We start from the raw sequence: 26,934 nt of genomic DNA on the forward strand, positions 1-26,934 counted from the left end.
AGGGGTACACCGGTAGAGGTAGACCTAGAAAGAGATGGATGGATTGCGTGAAAGAAGGGAGTGATGACTGAGATGACGGATGATAGAGTTATTTGTAGGAATAAAACCCGGTGCGCCGACCCTATGGTAGTAGGATAAGGCAAGGGAGATGATGATGACGAAAAAAGGTCGAGCATTATACGGTTGTTTATGAAGATGATTGTTCCATCGTTTGAGCAACTCACGGTATTTGTGATAAGAGTTGGTTTTATTGCGAGTAACAATGGAATTATTCTGTAAGCGTAACACTGCAGATTTCCACGACTGTACTTGTATGTCATTTGATATCGCATACACACACGTAACAGTCGGAAAGACCTCTCTTGTAGTGAACATTTAGTTATTGCGAGTTACGTTTTTTCTTTCTTATGTCGACTAAGATTGTTGTTAACTAAATTTCTAATTCCCTATAAAAGAAATTTAGCTGAAAAAAGTAATTCATAATTAGTTAAAAGCACAAAATATTGAACATTGCAAGAAAACTTAAGTAACAATATATTTTTTTCTTAAACATAACATTTCATGAACATAAACTATGTGTTTGCGACTTTGCGTCACTTTATAAACGTAATTCGAAACAATGAAAATTGATGCATTGTTATGTACGTGAGTATACTAAACTGCACGAGTAATGAGACGCGACTCGTGGGGAATTGCTCCTTACTGATTTCCCAAGGGCCTGTCAAATTCTACACATTATTGCACAAAATTGATTCATATCTAATACCTATAGACATGTACATTGTTCTCCTGCTCAATTAATTTCGATAATACAAGACATAAGTGAATAGAGGGAAACGGAAAACTTATATTTAAACTAACTGTTGCTAGTGACTACGCCTGCGTAAAAATAATAGCCAATATTACTCAATGATAACGTAGCTTTTTAATGGTGAAAGAATTTTTTCATTCGTCCCAGTAGTTTTTGAGTTATTTCAATACATATAAAAAAAACAAATCTTTTGTCTTTATACTATTAGTATTTTTAAACAATTTATTAATTGATACTATCGTTATAACTTAAAAACTCAGAGCAACTCTTCTTGTCAGGATTCGCGCGCCATTGTAATGACATTGACAGCTGTCAGTTAGAGATGTGACGTTTATGACATAATCTAGTGTTGCGCCAATACTACAGCGCGGTACTCTATTTCTTCTTAACGTATAGAGTACAGATATAGATTAAAATAATTTTGACAGTCAATGATGTACATTTTAGCAGCATATGAGAGTAAATGGTTTTGTATAGACAGTTGAGACACTAATTTGCAGCGTAATCAACATTTATAAATAGCAAAAAGTGCGATCTTTGTTGAACCCGACTAACTAAATATAAACCTTCTTCTAATACAAATTCCATCACTCTGACTCTTGTATTTAAACTGTTTTTTTTTATAACATTAACAAAGATTGTGATGATTCAATTGTTTTTAGAATAAACATAAGCAACATGTCATAAATTTATTTATTTAATAAACTAGTTATAGGTAAATATTAATTGATGAATCTATCGTCCTTTTGTAAAGATAAAAAACATCAGAAACCAGACAGAATCAATAGAGAATGGATGCACAAATAATTAGGGTTTAATTAACAAAGATTGCAAAAAGTATCGTTATTATTCAGAGCTCTCGAGCTTAGCAAGGGCGACGTTATGAAATCGATCAAACAACGAATTCGGTGTCCAATTAGACGGGAACAAACGCCCGGACGTCTCGTCTATTTATTTTATGCATTCCGCTCCGAGGATTTTCGGCCTGAGTTAATTTACTGGCCATTATACAACTGCTGAGCTGTTAGATGACTTCACGTTCCGTTTTCATCACTTTTTTAATTGACTACGAGACTCTCGTTCGACAGTATTATGAAAATATTGTTCTGACATAATAAATTGCGTGGGACATTTTAAAGCGATTCATAGAATTCAATGCAATTATTGTTAGCGTGAATTTCCCGTTGGCAATTTGGTGAGATTTTTTTAATCTGAAATACCTAAAGATAAGCCAACGAAATCATGTGTTTAATTTACTTCTTGCGGCTTGTTTTTGTTACCAGTAAGTAACATTAAACCTTCCCTATTCTTCAGGTATATAACTTGGTAAGGTAAGGTAAAGTGTATAACTTGTGGTTGGTAATCGATTTATGGACTGCCGTTTACAAAGCATACAATTCAATCTCTCGGCTATTGGGGTATGTCTATATTACGAACCCACTCGATATGAATCGTTCGTTTTATGCAAACATAATCGAATGAAAAACAATATTTACAACTACCGCACGGCCACGAAAAAGCTCTTCACGCAACGCGTGTTATCCTATTACATAGCCCACAATAAACATCTAATTCTTTCTTGCGCACCTCCATGCACCTTCTTTTGTCTCGCTCATGCAAATACACATCTCTGTCCGGCTGAGTTCGGTTCGGGAGCTCCTTATTCCCTAGTTCATTTCGCGAGCTCGCGGCGATAGGACGTGCATTTCGCTCCTGAATTTCATGAAAACGTGCGACCCGGGAGTGTTTTTTCTACCGGTATCTTAATGAAAAATTGATGAATACGCGCCTTTAACGATCTCTTTCGTAACTGTGTAGTGGGTCGAATGAATTTGTAGGACTGTGAAAGGGTGGCGATGTTACGGGATGCTGTCGCTTTGGTGAGTGTAACCTTACACCGATTACAGGTGGATATGTTGCCTGAAAATTATATACAGGTAGAGAAAGCGATAGCCCGGAAGTAGAATATGAATTGCATTTTTGTTCAATTGCTTTCACACTGAATGTTATTTTAATATTTCTTTTATTTATTTAAATTGCTTGTTTTAATCGCACCAAAATAAATAGAGTTACATTTATACTGTCATTGAAGTCTAATTTGATTATTTTTTGACTTTCATTTGATTTTAAATATGTCAGTAATTGCTACCGTTAGCAATTTTTTTACTATTGTTATAAAGTTGAACCGTATTTACAAAAAAAAAACAAAAGAATTAAACTTAAGATTTCCTGTTTCATAACCGTTTACAATTTATTCGAAATAACTCATACTAATACTTTATATTATAAATGTGAAAGTTTAGATGGATGGATGGATGTTTGTTAGAGTTTGTAGCCTAAACTGCTGAACGGATCTCAATGAATGGCACAGATGTAGTGGATAGTCTGGAAGAACATATAGACAACTTGGTTTTATCATTTTTTAATACCACGCTGACGGAGTCGCGGGCGAAAGCTAGTCTTTAATAATAAAACGCTTTGACAACAGCAGTTAACTTTAGTTTAATAGCCCTTGGTTGTTACATTTGAGTAGGTAATTTGTAAATAAATAAAAGACCTGATATGTACATTAAATAAATTAATATTTGTAATATAATCTGTGTATGTTAAACTAAATAATGTTATACTGAAATATTGCTTTAGTTGTGTTATACATTACTAAGCATATTTCAGAGTACATACATTAATGTTTCGTATATATTTTGACCTATAATTAAATTATTGCGAAATATAATTGGAGGTATTGTTTTGTAGTAATGTCATATTGATATCACGGTTATTCTCTTAGGAAAAAACAAAGTCGCAAAATTTTTATTAAGCACTAGCTGTTGCTCGCGAGTTTGTGCGCATAAAGTAAAGCAAAATGGTCTATGTTATTCGCTGCTATCGTAGCTTTATAATGGCGAAAGAATGTTTGAAATCGGCCTAGTAGTTTTTGAGTTATTACAATAAATACAAATCTTTCCTCTTTATAATATTGGTATAGGTTACGATAATCTAGTATAAATTATATGGCTTATAGTAATGGATATACTCTACACATATTTTTACATCCACAGTTTGTTTGAGAAAGGAAATATAGCGTATAAAACCATTTATGGAAGGTCAATTGCCCATTTACAAGATGTAATGATTCTAAAAACTCTTTTGGCAAATCCAAATTGATGGAGTACGGATGATCTGTTTTCTTTGAAAAGGGATAAAACCCCTTTTACAATTTATAAGCTTTATGAGAAATTTGAAAGGCAAATTTGAAACTTAATATGTTGTGACGTGATAACTTGATTTGCAGACCGTTGTTTTGGTTATTGGTCGTAGCTTGACTCAGCTCTCTTAAAGGACGTTCTTAATTCTTGTGTATGTTTTCTTTATTACTAAAACTTAGGTACCTAGGTTGCCAGCTATATTATGAAATTCGCGGGCCACGAGTGCTATTTGAATATAAATTTTGAACACAGTCTGTTGGAATTAAGTTTCAATAATTAATAAGATATCGAATTTAAAATTTTGTTTCGACTTTTCTCATTAAAATTTAAAAACAAATTTGGCAATATTTGCAATAAAAAAGAATACACTTTATGTGTTTTTACATCGGTATAAACTCTTTTGTACTCATTACTTTTAGCTACCATTTCTAAACGTAATACACGAGCCGCGCCCTATGACACAAGGTATAGGATTTCGTATAACATTGTTCAGTGCTGCCATTGTAATACTTGTATCACTTACTATTAGTTGAATGTCCCGTATAACTGTTTTCTTTCTGCCATCAAAAGGAAACTGAACACATAATTATGGAACAAAACGAATTTTGTAGCCGTCAATTGTTTTTGCGTACCAACCGCTGCCTATAGATTTCATTTGCGGATGCGTTGTCTATAAAATCAATAGAGGTATATGAAAGAGAATATTTCTACTTGTGCGTCTGTACCCTTCCAAATACTTTTACCGTATACGCGTAATGACACGTATATTCTCTGTGCTCGTGGTATTGCAAAATATATTATTGAGGACTGTTCCATTGTTTTTGTAGCAGAGTTTGTCTAAAACAGAGTAAGATATTGGTTTTATACAATTGTATCAGATGCAAAATACGTACATATACAAAAAAAATGTTTTCAATAACTAATTTGTACTTGCCAGTCATAAATGATTCTAAATGTAATTTATAGTTGAATAAATCGTTTGAATATTAACCATCTTGGTAGCTCTTGAGCTCTGATGCGAATTACTGTTTAACTAGGTCATCTATTTTCCACAATTATATCCGCAGTTACGTGTCTACTAGATCAATATCTCTATAAATATAATATGCAAGCTAAATCTCTACATAAAACTCAATAGATTTTTATAGCGCACGCACACCTTTGAATAAACTATCCCTCAACTCTTTAGTCTATGATTCTAATGAGATTACACCCACGCACACTACTCAATTTTTAATTGAGCAACTAAACGGTTGAATGGGCTACGAAACAATTGACAAACGTACAACAGTTGTGCGATAGTTTAGTCAAAGGTGTGCGCCCACTCTTAACCGCATCAACATTCAATAAGTTTTTTTGAAATGGGTAACAAAAAATGTTCAATTGCTCTCCACAATATATCATGCTTTTCGATAATTATTGTCTTTTGATTGGTGAAAGAATCTTTTAAAACACGCGGATATGCAAAAATGGGTCCAAATCGATTGTTGAATTCGGTCGTAAATGGATTTAATCTATATTCTATTTAAATGTTTTACTATTTGTCAGGTCAGCACAATAACATTGCAATAGAATTGAAAGCCCGCATTCGTATCTTATAGGCTTAACTATAGATAAAAACGGGTAGCACTTTCGCAAGTTTTATATCCGTCACGACCGAGAGAAGCCATAAAGCGTTTCCCGCTGAAAATTGAAAGTGGCCTCGGCTGTAAAACTTGCGATGAATGAAGCACTCACAGATATCAATTTAGAAATTCGACGCTTACGACGTCATGAAAATTTATGTTTTTTTTTTATATTAACTCATTATTTATTCATCATTAAGTGCCAGTATTAATTAAAAAATAAACACGCCTTATATTAACCAGCTTGTTTTATAACAAGTTTTATAATAGTTGTTTTTTTTGATAACTAGATGGCGTTCTTGCATTTTAAAATACAACAATAACTTCTATTCCGAAATTTTCACATTTTTGACAAATTATAAATAATCTTTTTTATTTCTTTTGATATGGTACACACTATGGATATAATTGTTACCTATATTTATAACCAATGATTACAGCACGAGATAACTTTTTATTTTTAATAAGATTTTTAGTATTATAAACTTATATTGTTACCGTTTTGTGGATAGTAAGCCAGGGTCAGACTCAAACGCTGTAAATAATGTTAGGTGAATCGGAAACGAGGGTGATGGTGCGCTCCGTTGATTTACATCCTCCCCGTCTACGACTTATAAGGATAATTTTTTTCCGGCTCCATTTTTGTCTATCCCTTCCTCTGGCCGATTAACCCCGACTTGGGGAGTTTTGACAAAGTCATTGCGAAAACGAAATGACTATGCGAATCTACGATATCTTTTATTCTACTTATAATTGTTTTTATAAACAGCTTTCGCTCACGACTCCGTTATCGTGGAATTAGAATAGAACAAAAGAATTTGTCGATGTGTTCCTCGAAACTAACCTCTACATCATGTAAAATTTCGTCAAGGTCTGTTCAGATGTTTATGCAACATATTCTAACAAACATCCAACTATATAAACTTTCGCATTTATAATGTTAGTAAAAAATATATATAAAACCATCCAGTACATTTTATAATTTAATTAACAAGTCTTAAGATGCCATAAAACATAATCTTGATTGATTTGAACATAGTAATATTATCAACTTAGTTATTCAATTTTTTTTCATAATTTAGTTACCTTAGTACTTAGGAGAACACAACCGTTGGTTTAAACAGCCAAAATACTAAAACGTTATTGTCTTATATTAAATTTAAAAAATAAACAAGCGATGGTCAGGTCATTAAACTAGTGGCTTCTCGTGTACAGCCTCCCAAGAAGCCGTATTCTGTGATCGTTTTTTGTTCTCATTGGCTTCTGTGTATTTTGGTACTCTTTTACCGGTATTATAGTTGACTGAGCCCTTAATATGCGTTAAACATGGACCTTTCATAACTTTTTAAGTAAGACAAACCATGTTAAGGTGATTTTGTTATTTGAATTTTCAAATATGTGTTTAAATTAAACTAGTTGGTGTTTTTTCCTATCATATGTTTTATTAAAAACGTGTGTTTGTTTTTAAAAAAAATATAGTTTGTTTTAGAATAACATTCTACATGACTCCATTATTCATTTGTTTATAATAAGGATTATTGCATAATGTTTTTGTTACGTAAACAATCTAAGCAATTTTATGCGATCATATCTGATGATGGGTGTTATGATCAATATTACATAACATACGTAATGTCACATTCCGATACACACACTAAAGACTATAAAACAAAGAAATAAATAGACAGGACAAACTATCATCCATAACTTGTTACCACTGGGTAAAGGTTGAGACACCGGCTTATGGAGACGCATTTGCTACATTTATGATTAACGTGTTTGTAGTTATGCTTCATGTCCGCTCTATGTCATATTTGTATGTCTGTCAAAAACCAATATCCGTTGTTATAACTCTACATTGTAACCGGGGAATGACTGTCATCCGCCAAATATATTACGAAGCGCCATTCGACCGTCGACCGTCGACGTGCATTGACCTATTTCACGTCTATTTCTGCTCGGCCGGGAATATCCAGAGGGCTTTAATGTTTACTTCGCTTTGATGATAACATCAAATTATCGATGCGTGAACTTTTTGATGGAAACCCAGTATTGACAGCTTCCACCGTGCAGAGGGAAATATTTTATTTTGCAGAATTAACTTCCGCTTTTTTAAAACGTTATGTAATAAAAAGGATTAACGATTTTAAATATAAATAAATCACTGCTATAAAAAAGAAGCGCAAAATCTGAGCTGCAACACTTAGAAACGATACATAATTTAAAAGTTTTGATGGATGTGTGTTAGTATCTTCAAAACTGTTTAATAGATCTCGATGAAATTGAGCACAGATGTAAAACAAGGCCCGAAAGAACACATAGAATACGTGCTATTTTTTTTTAATTCTGCTCAGATGTTGTCTGGGCAAACGCTTGTACATAAGCCAACAGTTAGCTTGATTTTTGTGGCCTTTTAATCTTCAAAGTTTTTTAAGAAATCATCTTTGGCTAAACGCTTCAAGATTGTTACCTCAATGCTTAACATAAGCGGATACATTAGTCGTTCGGATTACCTCATCGAAACGATGGCCAAAAAAGTGCGCCCAAAAGCATAATCAGTGTTTCATCGCTTTAGGCGGGAGTGTGGCACACGTCCAAGAATTTTATTCAATCACTTGATCTCCTTTCCACAAACCATTTCCCACTTTAAGTTTAACGAGATCAGCGGCCAAATAAAGTTTTTTATTAAGGTTAATATAATTTTATTATCGAAGAAAAAATTGGAAATAATTAAACGAAATAAAACACAAAAGTGTTTTACATACTGCAAAAGGAGACCACGTTTTTTATTTCTTAGTTACTAAAAATCAACAAATAGTGAAATATTCTGATGATTTCTAAGATTCAGATTCCCTAAACGTAATTGTGTAATTATCATAACATGTATTTTCACATAGATTTCTTACATTTGAGACATTAAAACCATAAATAGAAGATTGTAAAGTCATACCTGACTTTATATTTTTATAAAAATTAATAAACCCTGGTTTGAAATATAATGCTTTGACAGCAGAAAATTAATTAAAAATACCTGGATAGCATAGCCGATGATATCGCGAAACAATAAGCTAATCGAATTATCGCTCCTGCGGGAGCATGACGAAAAACAAAAGACAGGGAGGGATCGGAACGAGTCGTCGAGTTGTTTACAAGGGACCGGCGACGGCCCCGTGTTTTATAGCCGGCCCGGGGATTGCGGTAAAGGTGGGAATAGATTATCGTTAAAATTTAAAGCCTCGCCGACGCGATATTTTTGGCTTTGAACTTTTTTACAGCGTGAAAAAGTTTGCGCTTTCGAACAAAGGGAAAATATATGGCATGTAGGTATACTTTAAGGATTAGGAGACAATTTTAAATGTGTTTAGATTATTTCTTTATTCTTGTCACGGTTAACTTAGTTGCTATATTCTATCTCTAATTTTGCTTACTTCAAAATGTTATAATCAAGACAAACAATAGGCTTCGCCATTCGTCATCCACTTGCCCTTATCCCTTATGGAGGGTCGGCACAGTATGTGCTGCTCTTCCATACATCTCTATCAGCCGTCATATCTGAATTCACTCCTTTCTTAAGCATATCTTCTTTCACACAATCCATCCATACTTTCTTCGGTCTTCCTCTTCCTTTGTAGCCATCCACATTCAATCTCAACACTTTCTGGTTTATGTCCCCATCATTTCGTCGCATAACATGTCCATACCACGCTAACCTTTTGCTTCTCAATTTCTCCACCACTGGCGCTACTTTCAAACTTCCTCTAATGTACACATTCTTAACTTTATCCATTCTTGTCACACCACACATCCATCTTAACATACGCATCTCAGCCACATGCAATCTCTTTTCATCCGCAACTTTGGTGGGCCAACATTCAGATCCATACAATACGACAGGTCTTATGATGGACTTGTAGATCTGTCCCTTAAGCCTAAGAGGCATTCTTCGATCACAAGTCACACCAGTAACCTGTCGCCATTTCATCCAACCTGCATTTATTCGGCTTTTTACGTCTCGGTCAACGCCACCGTCGGACTGGACTAGAGAGCCTTTGTTAATACAAAATACCTTTTAGATTTGACTATAGTCTTCTATAGAATAAATTTTTCCTTTGCTTGACCAAAAAAATATCTATTTTCTTTTATAGATAACATCAAATATAAAGGCAATGGTCACAAAACATTTCGTTGTCCTCTTTTGTCAACTTATCCTATTACAAAAGGCAATCTAAGTCATTGAATTCGTAGAATCATGTCATTCTTGTGTAAATTTTATCAAGAAAATCGACAAAAATCCGGCCTAAAAAGCTTATATGTCCATCATTTTGTCATTCGAAGATTTTCGTTATTTTGAAAGGAAACCTTTTTGTTATATTTATTCCGTTGAAATGAAATGTTTTGAATACGTCCCGATGTAAGGGAATAATGGTATATCCTCCTTTACATAAGCCATTGCGTTGTAGCCCTTGGTATACTGAAATCTAAGTGTCAAATTAAATAGTCTGGAAGAGCATATAGGCTACATGATAAGTTTTTAAACTAAGTGTAATTTTGCAGTTGAAGTCTCGTTTGAATGCCAATTAAAATAGCTTCGCCAGTGACTCCGTCAGCGTGGAATTTAAAAAAAAAACCAACGTGTGTTTTTTTCTAGACTTTCCTCTATATCTATGCCATAATTTCATCGTAATCCGTTCAGCCTTTTAGGCTACAAACTCTAACAAACATCCATCTATTTATCTAAATTTTCGCATTTATAACATTAGTAAGATTTAGATATCAAAAAGAATTATTTAGATATCAATTAATAAAAAAATTATATCAACACAATATAACGGAAAGATAAATTTTATTGCATACATTATGTTTATAAAATAATATACTAAGTACTAAACCATAGTTAGAAGCAATTTATTAATAGTGACGTAAAATAGTGCCTTCCTAGAACAAGGCTGACATAAATTGCTTCGTAGACTCGCCCAGTTAACGAGCTAGCCGGAGGTGGGTGAGTGTACAATCAATCAATAATTTCTTTATTGTACACAAATATAGAAACGGGTCCGATGTTATTGAGGACATCGTAACAAGTAACGTATTGATTTGTTACATATTTTATAAGTTATTGATTAGTAATGGAACTGGTTATATGTTTTTACAAAATATGTAAAGGTGAGTGAAGAATGGCCTTACGAGGTGGAATATAACATTCACGTGGAGCGGCTTGTTGATCGCTCTGATTGCTCGCCATGTAACATGTTACATTACACCGCGTAACTTACTTTGCCTTACATCAATTTTTACCTTAATATATTTACAAGTTAATATGTCTTGTTAACTAAATAAAACTTTAATAAATTTTACACAAAATAACCATGTCATATTCCTATTTAAATTCTGGATGAATAATTATTAACAAATAATTGTTTTAAAACACAATCCTACTTTTGTTTGTGGATCGTAATAAAACAGAGCACAGTTTCAGCTTTTCAGGCGACCCTAATTAATCCCATAATGCCTCGTCGACATGAAATGGAAAAAACTACCGCCGACTCTGGAAGGTTTTCAAATAATTTGTCATTGTTATAATGATCCTCGTTTTAAGAACAAACAAATTTAAACGATGTATTGTAATTCTTAATTTTTATATCCCTTACATTGATGTGGATTAGATTCTAATTTTAAAAAGTTACGCACTTATTATGTTTATGGCCGTGTCTACAAAGAGACTATTTTGTTAACTTTTTTATTGAATCTTGGCAACAGCGACACGTCTGTACGCTACGAAGTATAATGACAAAATGAGTCACCATACCAATAATCTGTAGGTAGACACAAAACGATTCCTTTTTTTATTTAGTTATAAAGTAAATAAAAACCTGAACAAGTCTACGTTTTGATCCCACAATATTCGTTTAATATTCAAACTAATTTCGTAAACCTACAACTTCTTGTTGGGACGAATTATTGTAGCTGTCATAGTATGGCGTCCGTCCAGGATATTATTAAAGCGGTCATGTTAGATACATTAATAATCATAGTTGCTGAGGCATACCAATGTTTTGATGTGAATACGAGACACAAATAATATGAGAGTTATTATTTAGTATTCAATGTCTATTTTAAGTCTGATGCTAGTAATAAGTTCGTTGCTCCTCCAGATTTATAATGAAAAAGTGTTTTATGTCGTTGAAATCTCTAAATAAAAATAGTTTTACGAACTGACTACTTTTTAATTTAAAACCAAGCTGTTACAACGTTTTATTCTGGTTATCTTAAATCGGTTTAATATCTCAACAAAGTTTAAAAACTAAATTTGAACGTATATAACATTCACGATTCTATTAACCGTAACCTTCTTTGACATTCACAATGTATTAAATCTACTTTAAAGCAGCTTTAGTATCTTTACTAGAAGATAACATCCAACCTTGAGAGGTCGAGCCTAAGCATTCTAGTCACGAGCCGTGCCACTCGCTGCAAATCCCTAAAGTAATTGAATGGTTCAGTTGTAAAGTGTATTGGAAGGCGATTGGCTATACAGCGTATAGACATCAGTATAGACCCCCGTTCGGAATAGTCCCACAGCCGTACGCCGTCGAAAAGTTTAACGGGCTCCTACGTTAAGGTATTAGGAGTTCAGTTAACAGTTTAGAGAAAATTGTTCCATTCTGTAGCTGTAATAAAGTTTATCGGAACATTTATACGAAACTGTTCGACGCTTGGGACATCGAGCGTATTAGTGTTGTTACGGAGTGAATTGATGTTAATTAAACATACGATTTCAAGTATAATTAAACAATCAGTTGGATCTTGGAGTCTTAGAAGTATGAGAGAGTTAAATTGATATATACCTAAATATTGTATAACCTAAGAAAGTATAGATCGCGTGAAAGAAGATATGCCTGAGAAGGGAGTGAAGTCGTATATAGAGGTGTATGGAAGAGCAGTACAACATACTATGCTGACCATGTAGGAACTAGTGCAAATTGCTGACTAGTTTTTTGATAGTGTTCAAGATGGACCATCAAATAAAAGAAATAGTAGTGTTAATTTGGTATCGCCGTCTATAACAAACATTTATGAAATTAAATGCTTTATGGAATTAGACATAGAAAGAAAAAAATGTTAGAAACATAAATCTGCCTGCGTCGGCTTTGGTTGGGAAATTAAAATATTTCTGTTCAGGTTAAGAGTTATGAATGGGTGAAGATTGGAGTGAGACAGTTCCACATGAGGGGTCAACGAACTTATCTATTTCGGTTTCTTTGAGGTGAGAAGTCGGTTAAATTAACGCGACGGATTGTTAACGCACGTGTCTGGTAAAAAGTAGAATGACATTAAATGCTTAAAAATAAACGTCTGCATATTTTCAAACTACCTCTGTTTAAGAAAAAGTTATAACCTCACATTCTCGGTGTGATTATGCATTACGTTCAAACATCGTACATTTTTCTAGACAGTCTCGTTAGACACTGTTATGCATCTTTCGCAAATTCACGTGAACTTAGGGTAGTCTTTGATAGTTTTACTATTTATTATCCAACTTTTAAACTCGATTTATAGTTTCATTAAATTTGAAAGCGTTTGAAGTACGATATAACTCTATTCTTTTGTTTCAGATACAACGAGAACGAATGAAATGATCGCAAATTGTAGATAATGATTGACTGTACACATCTATGATGTTGCTGAACACATTATTGTTGTTGCTGCCGCTTTTGGCGGTTGCGGCGGCTGCGGAAGATGGATGCAATCCTGACAAGATGACGGTCTACCGAATGGTACTGCACACTTATTGGACGAGAGAGAAGTTCCCGAAGCACTACCCGGACTGGAGACCTCCGGCGCAGTGGTCACGAATCTATGGTGAGTTAGTTGTAAACTAACTGAGTAGCTCAGTAGTAGTAGTAGTAGAGAGAGAGAGAGTCTTTGATAATAGTCATAGACTAATTAATGACAAAGTAAGTGACAATTATTTATTCACCTCTTACTTTTTACTGAAGAGTTACTATGTCTTTTAAGATTTGGTGTCCTTATCTTAAACTTACTTACCCTAGAATATAGATTTCAATTTTCTTTACTATGTTTCATGTCAAATACGTCTGAAAACATGTTTTTTTACCAAACTCTGTAAAATACATGTTTACATTTATTTATTTTTTTCTGCCCTATAAATACTTATAAAACCGTACATTCGGAAACACATGTAAGCCGCAAAAAATATTAAAAAAAACAACTAAGTCGAAAGTCGTATAAACGTATCGTATAACGCCAAAATGTCCTTTTCAAGATTCCTTAATGCCTTCAATTTACAATTTTCCCTTTGACGTGGAGAGCGTATCTCGAATCCGGCGTTCCACTCGGCGAATTTACAAAACAATGCCTAATCTTTTAAGACATCCCTTTGTACGTAAACGATAATGTTAAATTATTTTATTTACGCCGTACTTTTGCCAAGAAATAAACGCCTTAACATTTTGTCGACCAAAATGGCTCCATTTGTTACGGAGAGTCGTATATTTTTGTATTACTTTATGTTCCTTTTGATGAACAAATAAGCACTTATGATCGTTTTATGATAACAGGTTGGATGATGTACAATTTAATTTATTTAAATAGTTTTTTGATTATATCTAAAAACATTACGGTGAAGGAAAACATCGTGATGCAACCTGCACATATCTGCGAAGAAATTCAAAGATATGTGTGAAGTCAACCAAACCGGAATGGGCCAGCGTGGTTGACTATGGCCTATTCACCCCTTATTAGGGAAGGCTCCGAGCCCCTCGGTGGTGACGTATAGTGGACGTATAGCTGGTGATGATGATGATCCAAAAACATCCATAAGTTACATATTTCCATATTTCTTAAATTTCGAATACTACATAATTGAACAATCTTAGAAAAGTAAATTATTAAGTAAAATATTTGATTCCAGTTTTAAGATTGTCTTTCGTTTCTTAAAAGACTAAAAGCCACTTCTACTATATGATATCCTTCATTTAACATTTTATAAATGTGAATTATAAATAAGAGTTTGACAAATGTCTTTCTTCATCCAATCCAAAGTTGGTTAAATTCCTAGCATCCATTTTAACAGAAGACATAAAATGGTGTTAAAACCGCCTAAACGTAATAACAAATTCGAATTTTGAAACAAATTATGTCTGCATATAAAGTTATGAAAACATGATATAGATGGGCAATAAAGTGCGCCCAAAATACTCGTAGCGGTATATTTTATCGTTGTATAAAATGTTTTCCGTATGAATTGGTAACAGTTACAGAATCCCTTTTAGCCAGGGAGTGATGAAATGAGGATTTATTAGACAAGCACATATGTTCGCTATTGGTTTCCACTGTTAAAACACTTGTATTATACCTACCTTTTATATTAAAAACAAACAGGTTGAGTCTTTAAAATAGCGCCATCTATTGGCTGCTTTATTAAACTAAGATTTTTAAAAAAATAAACCTGTAACATATTCTTATTTATAATACATCTACTTTAAATGTCGAAAAAAGTTTATTAGAAATAATAAAATTGTTTAAAACAAATTTATCTTACTAATGAAAATTTGATAGTTGGATGAAGGAATGTTTGATAGAGTTTGCCTTCTAAACGATTAAGGGATCACAAAGAAAGTTAGCGTAGATGTAGGGCAGTCTAGAAGAACATATAGGCAACGTGCTTTTGTTTATTTTTTAATTCCACGCGGATGGAGTCGAAGGAAATGCTAGTAGTAAATGAACGAGAATTTGACCACGAAAATAAATGCAATGCTCAAAAAATACTAGGCCAAAAATACATTAGTCATAGTTATCTGTTGTGGCCGAAACTGGTCCTCGGTAATTGAACATGGGCCAAGACGTGAGTCATCCATCGGGCTCCCCTGACACATCACTGGTTGCATTGGCTCAATTACAATTCAGAGAGACTTATTTTCGTACTACTATCGTTGCTATGAGTAAAAAATTATAATGATTCGTGTAAACAGAAATAGTATAGTCTACGTCTAGTCTGGAAAGATATTCTTTATTCCCACACTCATATTATTTAGTTTTAGTCTTATTACAATACTAGTTTTAGACCGCGACTCCGTCCGTGTGGAATTATAAAAGTAACAGTAAATAGCTTATGTGTTCTTCCAGACTATGCTCTACGTCTATGCCAAATTTAATCGTGAACCGTTCAGTCGTTTAAGCGGTAAACTCTAACAAACATCCATCCATCTACACTTTCGCATTTATAATTAATGAATGGTGTTATGCAATAAACGACCAATATGGAAAGAATACGTATTATCTTAGATTTATTGTAACATAATTGTGTAAACAATTTACGTAATTTTAAAACGTGTTACACCTTGGTACGAAGCGTTACAGAAATTTTCACAAAATCTAAGCATTTCGGTGCGACTTATTTGAGGACAAATTACGAAAAGTAACTACAATATAACTTAGTTTCCTGTTTAATGAAGGAAAGGGACTTTGTCCACAGTAATATTGATGACGTCATTACGTAGATTTCTTCACTGTTCTAAGGAAAAGAAATGAGAATACACGTAGACTAACAAGTGTCATTAGTTTAAAGTGCGTCTGTTAATCGCTAGCGTTCTTTTTAATATGTATGTAGCGTTATCTGTGTTCCGACCACTGATCTGTATAAATGGGTAGGACTTTGTTGGTGACAGCTTTTGCTTCTCTTTAAACGTTCTGATTTAAACAACTGACGCGTTTTAGTACATTTATTAATATACTATAGTCTACACTAATATTATAAAGAGGAAAGATTTGTATTTTTGTATGTATAGAAATAACTCAAAAACTGCTAGGACGATTTAAAAAAATATTTCACGATTAGAAAGCTATGTTATATAGTAACATAGGCTATATTTTTTATTATAATTAATTTCACGCAGACGAAATCGCGAGCATCAGCTAGTCAATGCTAATATAATAAAGAGGAAAGATTTATATTTTTTAATGTAATGAAGTAACTCAAAAACAACAAGGCCACTTTTAATAATTCTTTCACCTTTAAAAAGCTACGTTATCAGGGAGTAGCATAGGCTATAATTTTTATTATTTTTCAATTCCACGCGGACAAAGTGGCGAGCAACAGCTACTTTATTAATATAGCAAATGTTTTACTTGTTAACGCAATGTAATGTATTTTCATTATTCCATTGTAGTTTATCAGAAAACCGCAAGCTACCCAATACAATCAATACAGTTGCGTCACTTCCATAAGCAATCATATGACCATACATTGTCATATACTAGAATATCTTGGGTTTTGCTCGTCTTTTTTAATTCATTAAAACTTTGTACTAATTTATTCTAAAACAATTTACTTATAGTAAAAATATTAACAATGGTAGAGCCCGCTTTAACATCTTCGCACGAATGAGCCGGCTCGCGCGGTGTAATACCACGACCACACAGAAGACAGGCGTGAAGTGGAAGCAATAACGCATTTCGTCTGATGAGTGTGGTGCCGCAGGCCACATTTTAGTACCTTTCCCTTTCCACCCTTTTTTTAAGAGGAAAGGATGGGATGGAAAAGAGGATTTAACGATGGAGGAGAAGCATAGGAAGGGGAAATGTGCTCTTGATGTGCGTCTCCTCCTCCGTCAATTAAGGGTAGGCAACGCATATGCAATTGCGGATGTTTATGGGCAGCGGTCGCTTTCCATTTCGGTGGATTTAGGTAGCCGCTTGCTTGTTTGCCACGTTATTATTATTAAAAAAAAACATTTTGATATAAATTATAATCGCTAGAGTCATATTGAAATTGACAATGTAAATGTTGAGATTGCAAAAATGTTTGTAATCTCTGATTGCTGAAGGTCATTGTAAATTCGTTTATATTTATTTAATTGAAGAGAATTTAACCGTTATATGTATGATCTTTATAAACAATGTCCATGTTTTCAGAATCGTATTCAAATGATGTTTTTATAAACTTCTCACACTGTTGATTTGGAACAAGTGGGAAGAAAGAAATTAGTGTCACACAAGTCTTGATTTTCAAGAATTCATTGTTATTCTTGTTAAATGGGAAAGAAGTGCGACATATTGTTTATTATAATTCTTGTCAGCTTTTAAAGAAACCGAAACGACTGAGGTAACTCAAATTGGTATAGTTTTTAAAGATATATACATAAATATAGATATAATTATGTTTCTCCGTCCTAAAAAATTTTTCAATTTTCAACATTCGCTTCGGATAGTAGTTGAATTAAAAAAAATGCTTGTGTTATCGACTTAGTATCCGATGTATTAAAAGTTCATGGATAATGGATACGGTTGTTGTATTGACTTTTATTATAAATGTCCGTGTTGGCAGCAATGGGATATATTTGCATATATGACAAAGCAACACCTTGCTGATGGTTATATTGCGTATAACTATAATTATTGTCCATTCCAGTGAACAAAGTACTGTTTAAAGTCGAAGTGTTTAAAGTATCTCGGTAGATTACACTTAGTATTACGAAAGACACTAACTGTAGACTAAAAAGGAGTAACAATTTTCCAATTCGTGTATCAAAAACTCTCTCATGTGTATTGTGAGCGTAGGAATCGATCGAACGCAAGCCGACCGAGGCTGTTAATCAACGAGAGGAAACAACCGCGGACCTTTTCGACAACATTTCAGCTTCCACGCGATCCCTCCCCCAGCCTTGGGACCTGTTAAAATGATGAACACATGTTTTTCAAATGAGGGACGAAACCTATCTTATATCAAACGTTATGTATTTTCCTTTATTTCTATGTAGACTGTGGAATGTTTGATTCAATTCGACATGTGTTTATCACATTGCGGCGGGCGTACACCTTGGAATGAACTATCTCACAACGATGTGCGATTGTCGATTGTTTAGTAACCAATTAAACTGTTTAGTGTGCACACCTCCGTATAAGGTCATAGGAATCAAAGCGAGACTAAACAACTATTAACAGTGGTAGAGCCCGCTTTAACATCTTCGCACGAATGGGTCGGCTCGCCCGGTGTAATACCACGACCACACAGAAAACAGGCGTGAAGTGGAAGCAATTCCGCGTTTCGTCTGATGAGTGTGGTGCCGGAGACCTAATTTTATTCCCTTCCCCTTTCCACCCTTTTCTTAATAGGAAAGGATGGGGAGGAAAAGTGGATTTGACAGTGGCGGAGACGCATAGGAAGGGGAATGTCCTCTTTATGTGCGTCTCCTCCTCCGTCAATTAAGGGTAGGTAACGCATCTGCAATGGCGTATGTTTATGGGCAGCGGTCGCTTTCCATTTCGGTGGATTCAGGTGGCCGCTTGGTCGTTTGCCACCTTATGTTATAAAAAAAAAAAAACGGTTGTGCGATAATTTAGTTTAAGATGATCACGATCTTAGCTTTCGTATAATCATTTTTTTTCTTATCAGAACTTTATTAAAATGAAATAATAAGTTTCAAGATCCTTACTTTATATTATAAAAGTTTTCCAACAAAATAAAAACGTAGAATACGACCCGCGACGGTATTTTAATAAAAAAAAATCAAATAGCCCCGGGACTGTTACGAACATAAAATTTGTTGGAACTCTCAGATTAAAAAGTTTGCCAACGGGGAGATCTGGAAGAGCAACAAATTCTGAAATATCTCTCAAGGCTTATGTTTACAAAGCAATTTGCTACCCTTTTTTCGCGCCTTTCACAGTCCATCTGAGATTTAATATAACTTCATTAAACTTCGCGTTTAGTAAATCTTCGTTACTTTTTTATAGAACAACATTGTAAAGATTCAGTACAAAACTTTATATACTTCAGATACTTGAAGCGGACGCATATCTTTGAATAAATTACCGCACACCAGTTGCGCGATTGTCGATTGTTTCGTAGCTAATATAACTGTTTAATTGCACAACTAAAAATCGAGTAGTGTGCGCTCTATATAAGGTCATAGGAATCAAAGCGCGACTAAACAATTGTGCGATAGTTTAGTCGAAGTTGTGCGCGCGTTCTTAGAAAGGTTTTCTAAATAGCATCATTTAAAATTATAGTTAGTGAAAAAAATACTCCAACCATAACAATCCCTAATTTATTTCTACTCATGTGAATCTTAATCTACTCTGCTCAAGGTCATTTGGTTGCCAAAGAAGGCCCCTAGTGGGTATTTAGTTAGAGAAACATACGCTAACAGACTAAAGAAGGACCCTAGTGTGTATTCAGTAAGATAAATATACGCTAACAGACTAAAGAAGGACCCTAGTGTGTATTTAGTAAGAGAAATATACGATAACAGACTTAAGAAAGACCCTAGTGTTTATTTAGTAGTCGAAATATACACTAAGGGGCTACTATAACTTGTAATTTTTTACACAGGTGTATCACACAATCGTCAGTACGTATTATTCCGTCTGGGTCGTCGTGTGTCGCCACCAGTACGACAGTTCGCGGAGTCGGGTCACTCGGAAGCACTCAGCTCGGGCCCCGGGACAATGGACGTGTTCACTGCACCCGCGATATCACAAGGCGCGGGTCGTACTGAAGCGGAGTTCTTCGTCGATGGAAATCACTCTAGGGTAAGTGTTACCTTGAATATTTAACGGCAAAATTCGACTGCCTACACTTATGTATATCTATACTAATATTCCAGAGGAAAGATTTGTATTTTTGTATATATTGAAAAAACTCAAACGACTAGGCAGATTTTAATAACACTTACTCCATTAAAAAGCTACGTTATCGCTGAATAACGTAGGCTATACTTTTTAATATCACGTGGACGAAGTCGCTAGCAACAGCTAGTAAATATTTTAGTCTTACAAAGTTCGTAACAGAACTAACTTCTGTAGTAGCCAGACTCACCATGAATTCTTATTTGACTGAATAATGACAATAATAATAATAATAATGACATAAATAATGAACTCTTCATTATTTATGAAAGTTTTATTATATTTAATGAGCTGTCCTTTAAAATACAGATAACATAAAATAAAATACAATGTACATCCTACACAAAGATAACAAAATTCCGCGAATTTGTGTTCAATAAACAACTATATTGACAGAGTTTCGATAATTTCACAATTAGTTACTAGTACATACAAAATATCAGTATTTCGACATTAATTAATACCCCAGAAAGCAAACAATTACCCGTCAATTTGAACGGATAAAAAAGCGACGCAGCCAATTCGAATTGACGTACAAGAGGGGTCGAAATTTATCGTGTTTACCATCAAAGTTACTTTATGGGCGGTTGGAATTAATTTTAATCAGTACTTTATTGCAATGTAATGGTTCAACATTTATGTTCTTGTAAACTAGTTGGGTTTTATCTCCGATAGTCAATTGTTTCTTACAAAAGTAACGATTTTTGTCACGCTCTAAACGAAAATAATTGAAGATTATTAGAAAGAACGATCGTATGTATATACTAAAGAATCGGAGCAAATGGTCTACAATCTTGGATGGATTGATGGAAGGATGGATATTTGTTAGAGTTTGTAGCCTAAACTGCTGAACGGATCTCAATGAAATTTGGCATACATGTAGAGGATAGTAAGGAAGAACACATAGGCTTCTTGGTTTTTTTTAATACAACGCGGATGGAGTCACGGGCGGAAGCTAGTTAGTTATAAAAATAGTAGTAACAAATTAAAGTTTTAATTTAAATTTTGTACACTTAGTAATACATCTTTCTATAAAGTATAATCAACATAAAGTAAGGATATAAAAGGGACCATTTACTTTATTCCCGCTGATAAGCTTAGATATAAAAGTGTTATTAAGATAAACGGCGAAAGACAGTGAAGTACAAAATAGAGAGCACGCTACAAAGCCTTTGTTTTGAGACAAAGTTGTCTTAAGCGTGAGAGGTATAACTGCAAACGAAGATAAGCCCGGTATTCTTCTCTCTAGTCGGATATAACATTGTGCTTAAATCACAAAGGAAGTTTATACAGGCGAAACAATTCCCAACTCTGTTCTGACTATCTCATTCGTCTCGAATATTCTATTGCGTAATTATGTTTCTGAAAGTGTTGCAGAATACAAACACAAAGAACTTAGAATAAGGCGAAAAGTAGTTTCATCAAAAAATGTCAAATATTGTATGAGAGAATAAGTTACGGATGGTCGATGATGTCCAAAATTGTGTTGACAACGAGTCCAAGATTCATGAGAAATACTAGAATATTTTTGGAGAGAGTATTTAAACACAGTTTAAATTTCTGATAGTTATGAAAATTGATAGAATTTTATTTTTGTCAGGTGTCAGTGATGACAAAAATGATCCCGTCTCCCGACTGGTTCATAGGCGTGGACAGCTTCGATCTGTGCGTTGATGGTAATTGGCTCGACAGCATCACTATTGAAGTAAGTTCTTTAACAATCTTTACCACGGATTTCCACTTCCTAAGCATTCATTCTGAAACATTATTCTTATGATCATTACATTATATTTAAAATGTTAGATACTGGTTCTAAATTATTACTCAAATGATTAATTTACGATGTAGACGAATTCAATTTCATTACTTGTATAGTTTAGTTATTTAATTTGGCCTTTGGTATCTCAGGTGGACCCTGTAGACGCGGGCACGGACAATGGCTTCACATTCACCGCCCCCAACTGGCCGACCGCGCCGCAGGGGGTCGCCTACCGCATCACATCAAAGTACCCCTCCCACCCCGCAGGCTCATTCTTCTACCCCCATCTGAGAAGACTGCCCCCTATCGCTACCTTCCAATTCATTAAAGTAAGTAAACTTTGTTTTGTACTGTTCATTACTGCATATAACATTTATGTCGTTAATTCTAATTGACTCTTTTCTGTCATCAATTCTAAAACTTCAATTAGAAGTATATTTTATTAAGAACGTCTTGTTTTTCATTAATAATGTTAAATATAAAATAATTAAAAGTTTCGTAATTAAATTAACAGATACAATGTGGCATGTAACAAATCACTTAACAAACATTTGCTAAAATATTTTGTCAGATATTTATTCCAATGCTATATTTAAAATTCTTCAACAGCTACGAGAATACGAACTCTCAGAAGTGTTCCACCGAGAGAATGACGACCGAAAATACGATGTTCTACAATTAGACAAACACAACCACAATAACATCGATGTGTTGGACGGAAATAGGGCGCTCGCCATAGCTGAGGAAGTGGAGAGAGCTGAACAAGCGCCAAGGATATATTCCGAAGGCTCAATGACGACAGTTGATAGCGCTTATTCGTTTTATTCTCTGTAAGTGGAATTATTTATTGTAACTCATATCAGCGTCGTAGACACATATCACTAGCAAACAATCTGGTTACATGAGCCTATGGAAGACAAAATCATATGTTCGTGAAATCTGATCGGTGTAATTAAAGAGCCTAAGCTTAAATGTTGACTAATTTTCTGAACAGACAAGTAACTTATATAAAATGTTTATCTTCAAGCAACTACAAATTAAAAGAAAATCCAAACTCAATATGCCAAGTACTGTCTCTCATCAAATTTCTAGAAACTGAATCCACCCTGAATTCTAATTTCTAATCTCCCGTACAGTACGAATACAACAGCGAGCACAACTGAAGAGCCACGATCAGCTAATGAACTGCCTACATCTGGCCCAACGGCCAGCGAGAGGTCTGCTCTGCGCAGTCTGGCACGGCGGTACCGAGCGCGCCGGCGACGCAAGCTGCGTGCTGACAACACGGACCCTGCTGAGAGGAGGAAGCGGAAAAGAGCTAGTAAGAAACACAAAATAACTTATATTGTTGTTCCCACAAATATAATGATGTGCAAGCGATGGAGTGTGAATACAATATAATTGCAGGGCTCCTAGACTGCCGTGTATCGGACTGGGGCGAGTGGAGTCCATGCCGCAGTGATGGCGGGTGTGTGGGCTCTGCGCTACGGACGAGGCGCATCATCCGACGACAGCGGCCCGGCGGCACGCCCTGTCCCCCCACAGCGCAGTCCCGCTGGTGCGCTACAAACTGCACAGCCCACGAAGACTGGCACAACAATCTCACATGAACCTAATACCCTTAGATTTTTTTTAATTCTTCAATCGTTTCGTATCTTCATATCTTTTTTAAAACCAGCAGGTATTTTACTATAAATATTTATCGACTGAAGTTCTTTCGGATTCCAAAATTGTTTTAGTAAAATTTCTTCTTGACCCGCTCTTTTTAACAAGTTTCTTAGCGTCTGTCTGTCCGTCCAAATTTTTTCTTTTGATTCCATTCAATGTTTATTCGACCTTTGCGTGTAAAATGATGTGTAAAAAAATCATCAATTTTCTGTGTAAAAATACTTTAGTAAGATGACTGTTGATGTTCAGGTTAACAATTTTAGATTTAATTGCATGATTTGCTGCTGTTTATAAGAGCTTCTTTTTGTACTTCATTTCTTTGTCGTCGATTAAACTATCTTGGGAGTTAATTTGATCCTTTACAGAAAATATTTAACTAGATCAAACTGATTTATTCCCTTAACAGTTAAACTTAACAGAATTATTTTATACCCACCCTTAATTAAGTAAATAGGTTAACTTTAGATTAGTTGCGTAAGATAGCAGCCGTACTAAAATTTATTTTTTCAATGCTAGTTTTTTATTTATACAAAAATTATGCTCTAGTACAAAAAATATCGTGTCTTATGCTATAAAAAAAAATACTCACTTGAATTATCTTCCGGATTTACGACCTGTCCCAATAAATTATACATTGTCTGATAACAATCCAAAGTGTAAAATATGTGATGGAATCGGATTGTTACCTTATCTGACAGTGACGTCATTTTTAAGCTATCTGTGCCTCTATCAGTCACTTGTGGGACAGGCGCTTAGTATTATAATTGCTTGTTGAAGTGTAAAATGTGACCATAAATGTATTAAATACTGTTTAAAGATAAAATATTCATAAAGCTGTCTTTTTTTTTCTATCTCTCGATTAACCTCGTGAGGTTGGTCAATTACTAGTGTATTATCTCAATAGTGACATACATATCGTTTACTTAAGAACTATGTGACAGTAATTCAATAATGTAGTATTGATTTAGGAAATTCGAATCCAAAGAAGCAGCTTTTATTTTTAATACAATAAGTGTATAAATAGGTTAGTTATAAAGATAAAATTAATTCAAATCTCTTGATGCTTTCGTGTAAGTCGACAATTTTTGTTCTTTAACGTTTAGAATTTTTACTTAAATAAAGTAAGCATGAAGTACGTATTTTCATGAAATAATTACCATAAATTCAAATTGAGTTTTACTCAATACATTCTGTAAAAAAAAATTAAGAAAATCAACAACTATGCCAAGTTTGAAAAGAGAATGAATTTCATTTTGAAATACTTCCTTTTTTTCTAACATTTACCAAGTTGCTTTATTGAAATAATAATTAAAATTATCTCAAGAGTGTCATCTATTTCATAAGATAACTTGTAGTTTATAAAAAGATTCCAAATTCAAAAATGCAGCCAAAAACGTTGAATTAGAATAATTTAAGTATTGTGTATTTTTTACAATGTAAATTATCTTGATTTCAATAAAAAAACTAAATAACACAAACAATAACTTTCATTTTTATTAATTTCTTATCCCTTAATCTCGTTACCTTTACTTAACTTTACTTTATTTTATCATAAGTATCTATTTTGGTAATTTATCATTGTAATCCTATTACTGGTTAGGCTACGTAACTAAACGTCTGTAGCTGGCTTTATATCACAAATTTCTTGTCACGTCACTTTTTCATAATCTACACTTCTATCTATACTATTATAATAAAGCGTAAACACACACTTCTTTGTTGCTTAAGATGTCAGCAATCACAGCATATTTTCGAATAACACTTTTTTAAAAATCTCATTTACGTCACCCTATATATTTTCACGCCGTTAAAGCTAGGTGTAAATATTTTTGATTATAACCCTAATGTGGGAAAGAGACCATAAGTTATTGCGAACATCAAGGAGGCAAGGTTGGTTTGACATGATGTCATGTCATTTTAACATTTGCAATTGATAATTTGACACATTTAAAGAACAAATTGAAATGTTTATAATTTTATGCATATGAATTCGCATGGGAACAGCTAGTCTTTTATAAACCAATGCTTGACTATCCCACCTAGAGCAAAGTGAATATGTGGTCGTAAGATGGTACGAATTAGTTCAGTAAGTATCTGTTCACATTGCTCTTGAAGGCACCCACGTTATAACTATATGGGAACACTGATGTCGGCAACTTATTCCATTCCTTTGCTGTTAAGAATAATAAAATAACCTCTCTGTATTGTTACCATGAGAAATGTCTCATATTTATTCGCTCGAACCCGCGGCACTTCAACTATGAAAGGATGGTGACCAGCCGTTTCTCTAGGCGTCTGCTGGTAAAAAGGTGATGGAATGAGTTCGTGTAATTCCTTCGCACTTTCCCTGCGGAAATTAGAATTTTAATTAATAAATCAAATTTGTAAGCATACTTGAATGTGAAAAAATTATGATCAATTTCAAATTACAATAGCATAGTCCATGTTTAAAATTTTGTGCTCCGTATTTCGTATTTAAAATAAACGAAACCCCTACGGACACTACCTGAGATACTTAAATGTTGTAAAAACTCTTTAACTTTAAATGCCCTCTTTAGGGAATAAAATTTTCCTTCGCATTTTTTGTTTTCTCTCTAACTTTCCGTTGTTTCAATTTCCAACATTATAAACAGAACCGCAGCGTTGAAATTCGCTTGACAGGATTAAAGGTGACATTTAATACGAAAATTAGCTCGTGTTGCGTCACGAATTGTTGACTTCTTTTCCAGCATACATGACACAATCTGCGCACTGCCTCACGATGTCTCACAGTGCCTCACGCTGCCACACGCTGCCTCACAGTACCTCAAAGTGCCTCACGGAATCTCTAACCTCATTTTTCTCCCATTTAAAATGTTTCTCTGTGCAAACAACTGAGGTTGGAACACGCTATCTCCGGGGACCTACTTTTTTATTAACATCGTGACCCGGTACTTTTAAATTGGGTCGTATAATGATGTTACGGATGATGCGGGGAGAACTTTTTCATGAAACGGAAATTAGAATGACTGCATGGATAGCGAGGTATGGCAATGAATAGTCAAGCCTATGATGTTAAATATAAAAGTGTTATTTTATTTCAACAGATTTTATAAATGAATCGTGGTTATTTCGATTAAAAATAAGCCTTCCATAAGACTGAGATAGTCAACAACTATCAATTCAACCTCCATAACAAATTAATTTCATGTTAATAATGTGCGTCGACAGCCAAAG

General features: G+C 34.2%; 1 protein-coding gene across 1 annotated transcript; it reads left to right on the forward strand.

The window, feature by feature from the left end:
* The first annotated feature begins 2,473 nt into the window (after positions 1-2,473).
* Positions 2,474-25,193, forward strand: LOC106105792 (spondin-2). The gene is made up of 8 exons (XM_013286238.1): positions 2,474-2,691; positions 13,256-13,502; positions 19,996-20,195; positions 21,892-21,996; positions 22,200-22,379; positions 22,660-22,880; positions 23,187-23,371; positions 23,458-25,193. Exons 2-8 carry the CDS (start codon positions 13,316-13,318, stop codon positions 23,658-23,660), a joined length of 1,281 nt encoding a protein of 426 aa, XP_013141692.1. The 5' UTR covers positions 2,474-2,691; positions 13,256-13,315; the 3' UTR covers positions 23,661-25,193.
* Positions 25,194-26,934: the final 1,741 nt, after the last annotated feature.

Source organism: Papilio polytes, unplaced genomic scaffold, assembly GCF_000836215.1.
Source record: "Papilio polytes unplaced genomic scaffold, Ppol_1.0 DF822733.1, whole genome shotgun sequence".
Classification (NCBI taxonomy): domain Eukaryota; kingdom Metazoa; phylum Arthropoda; class Insecta; order Lepidoptera; family Papilionidae; genus Papilio; species Papilio polytes.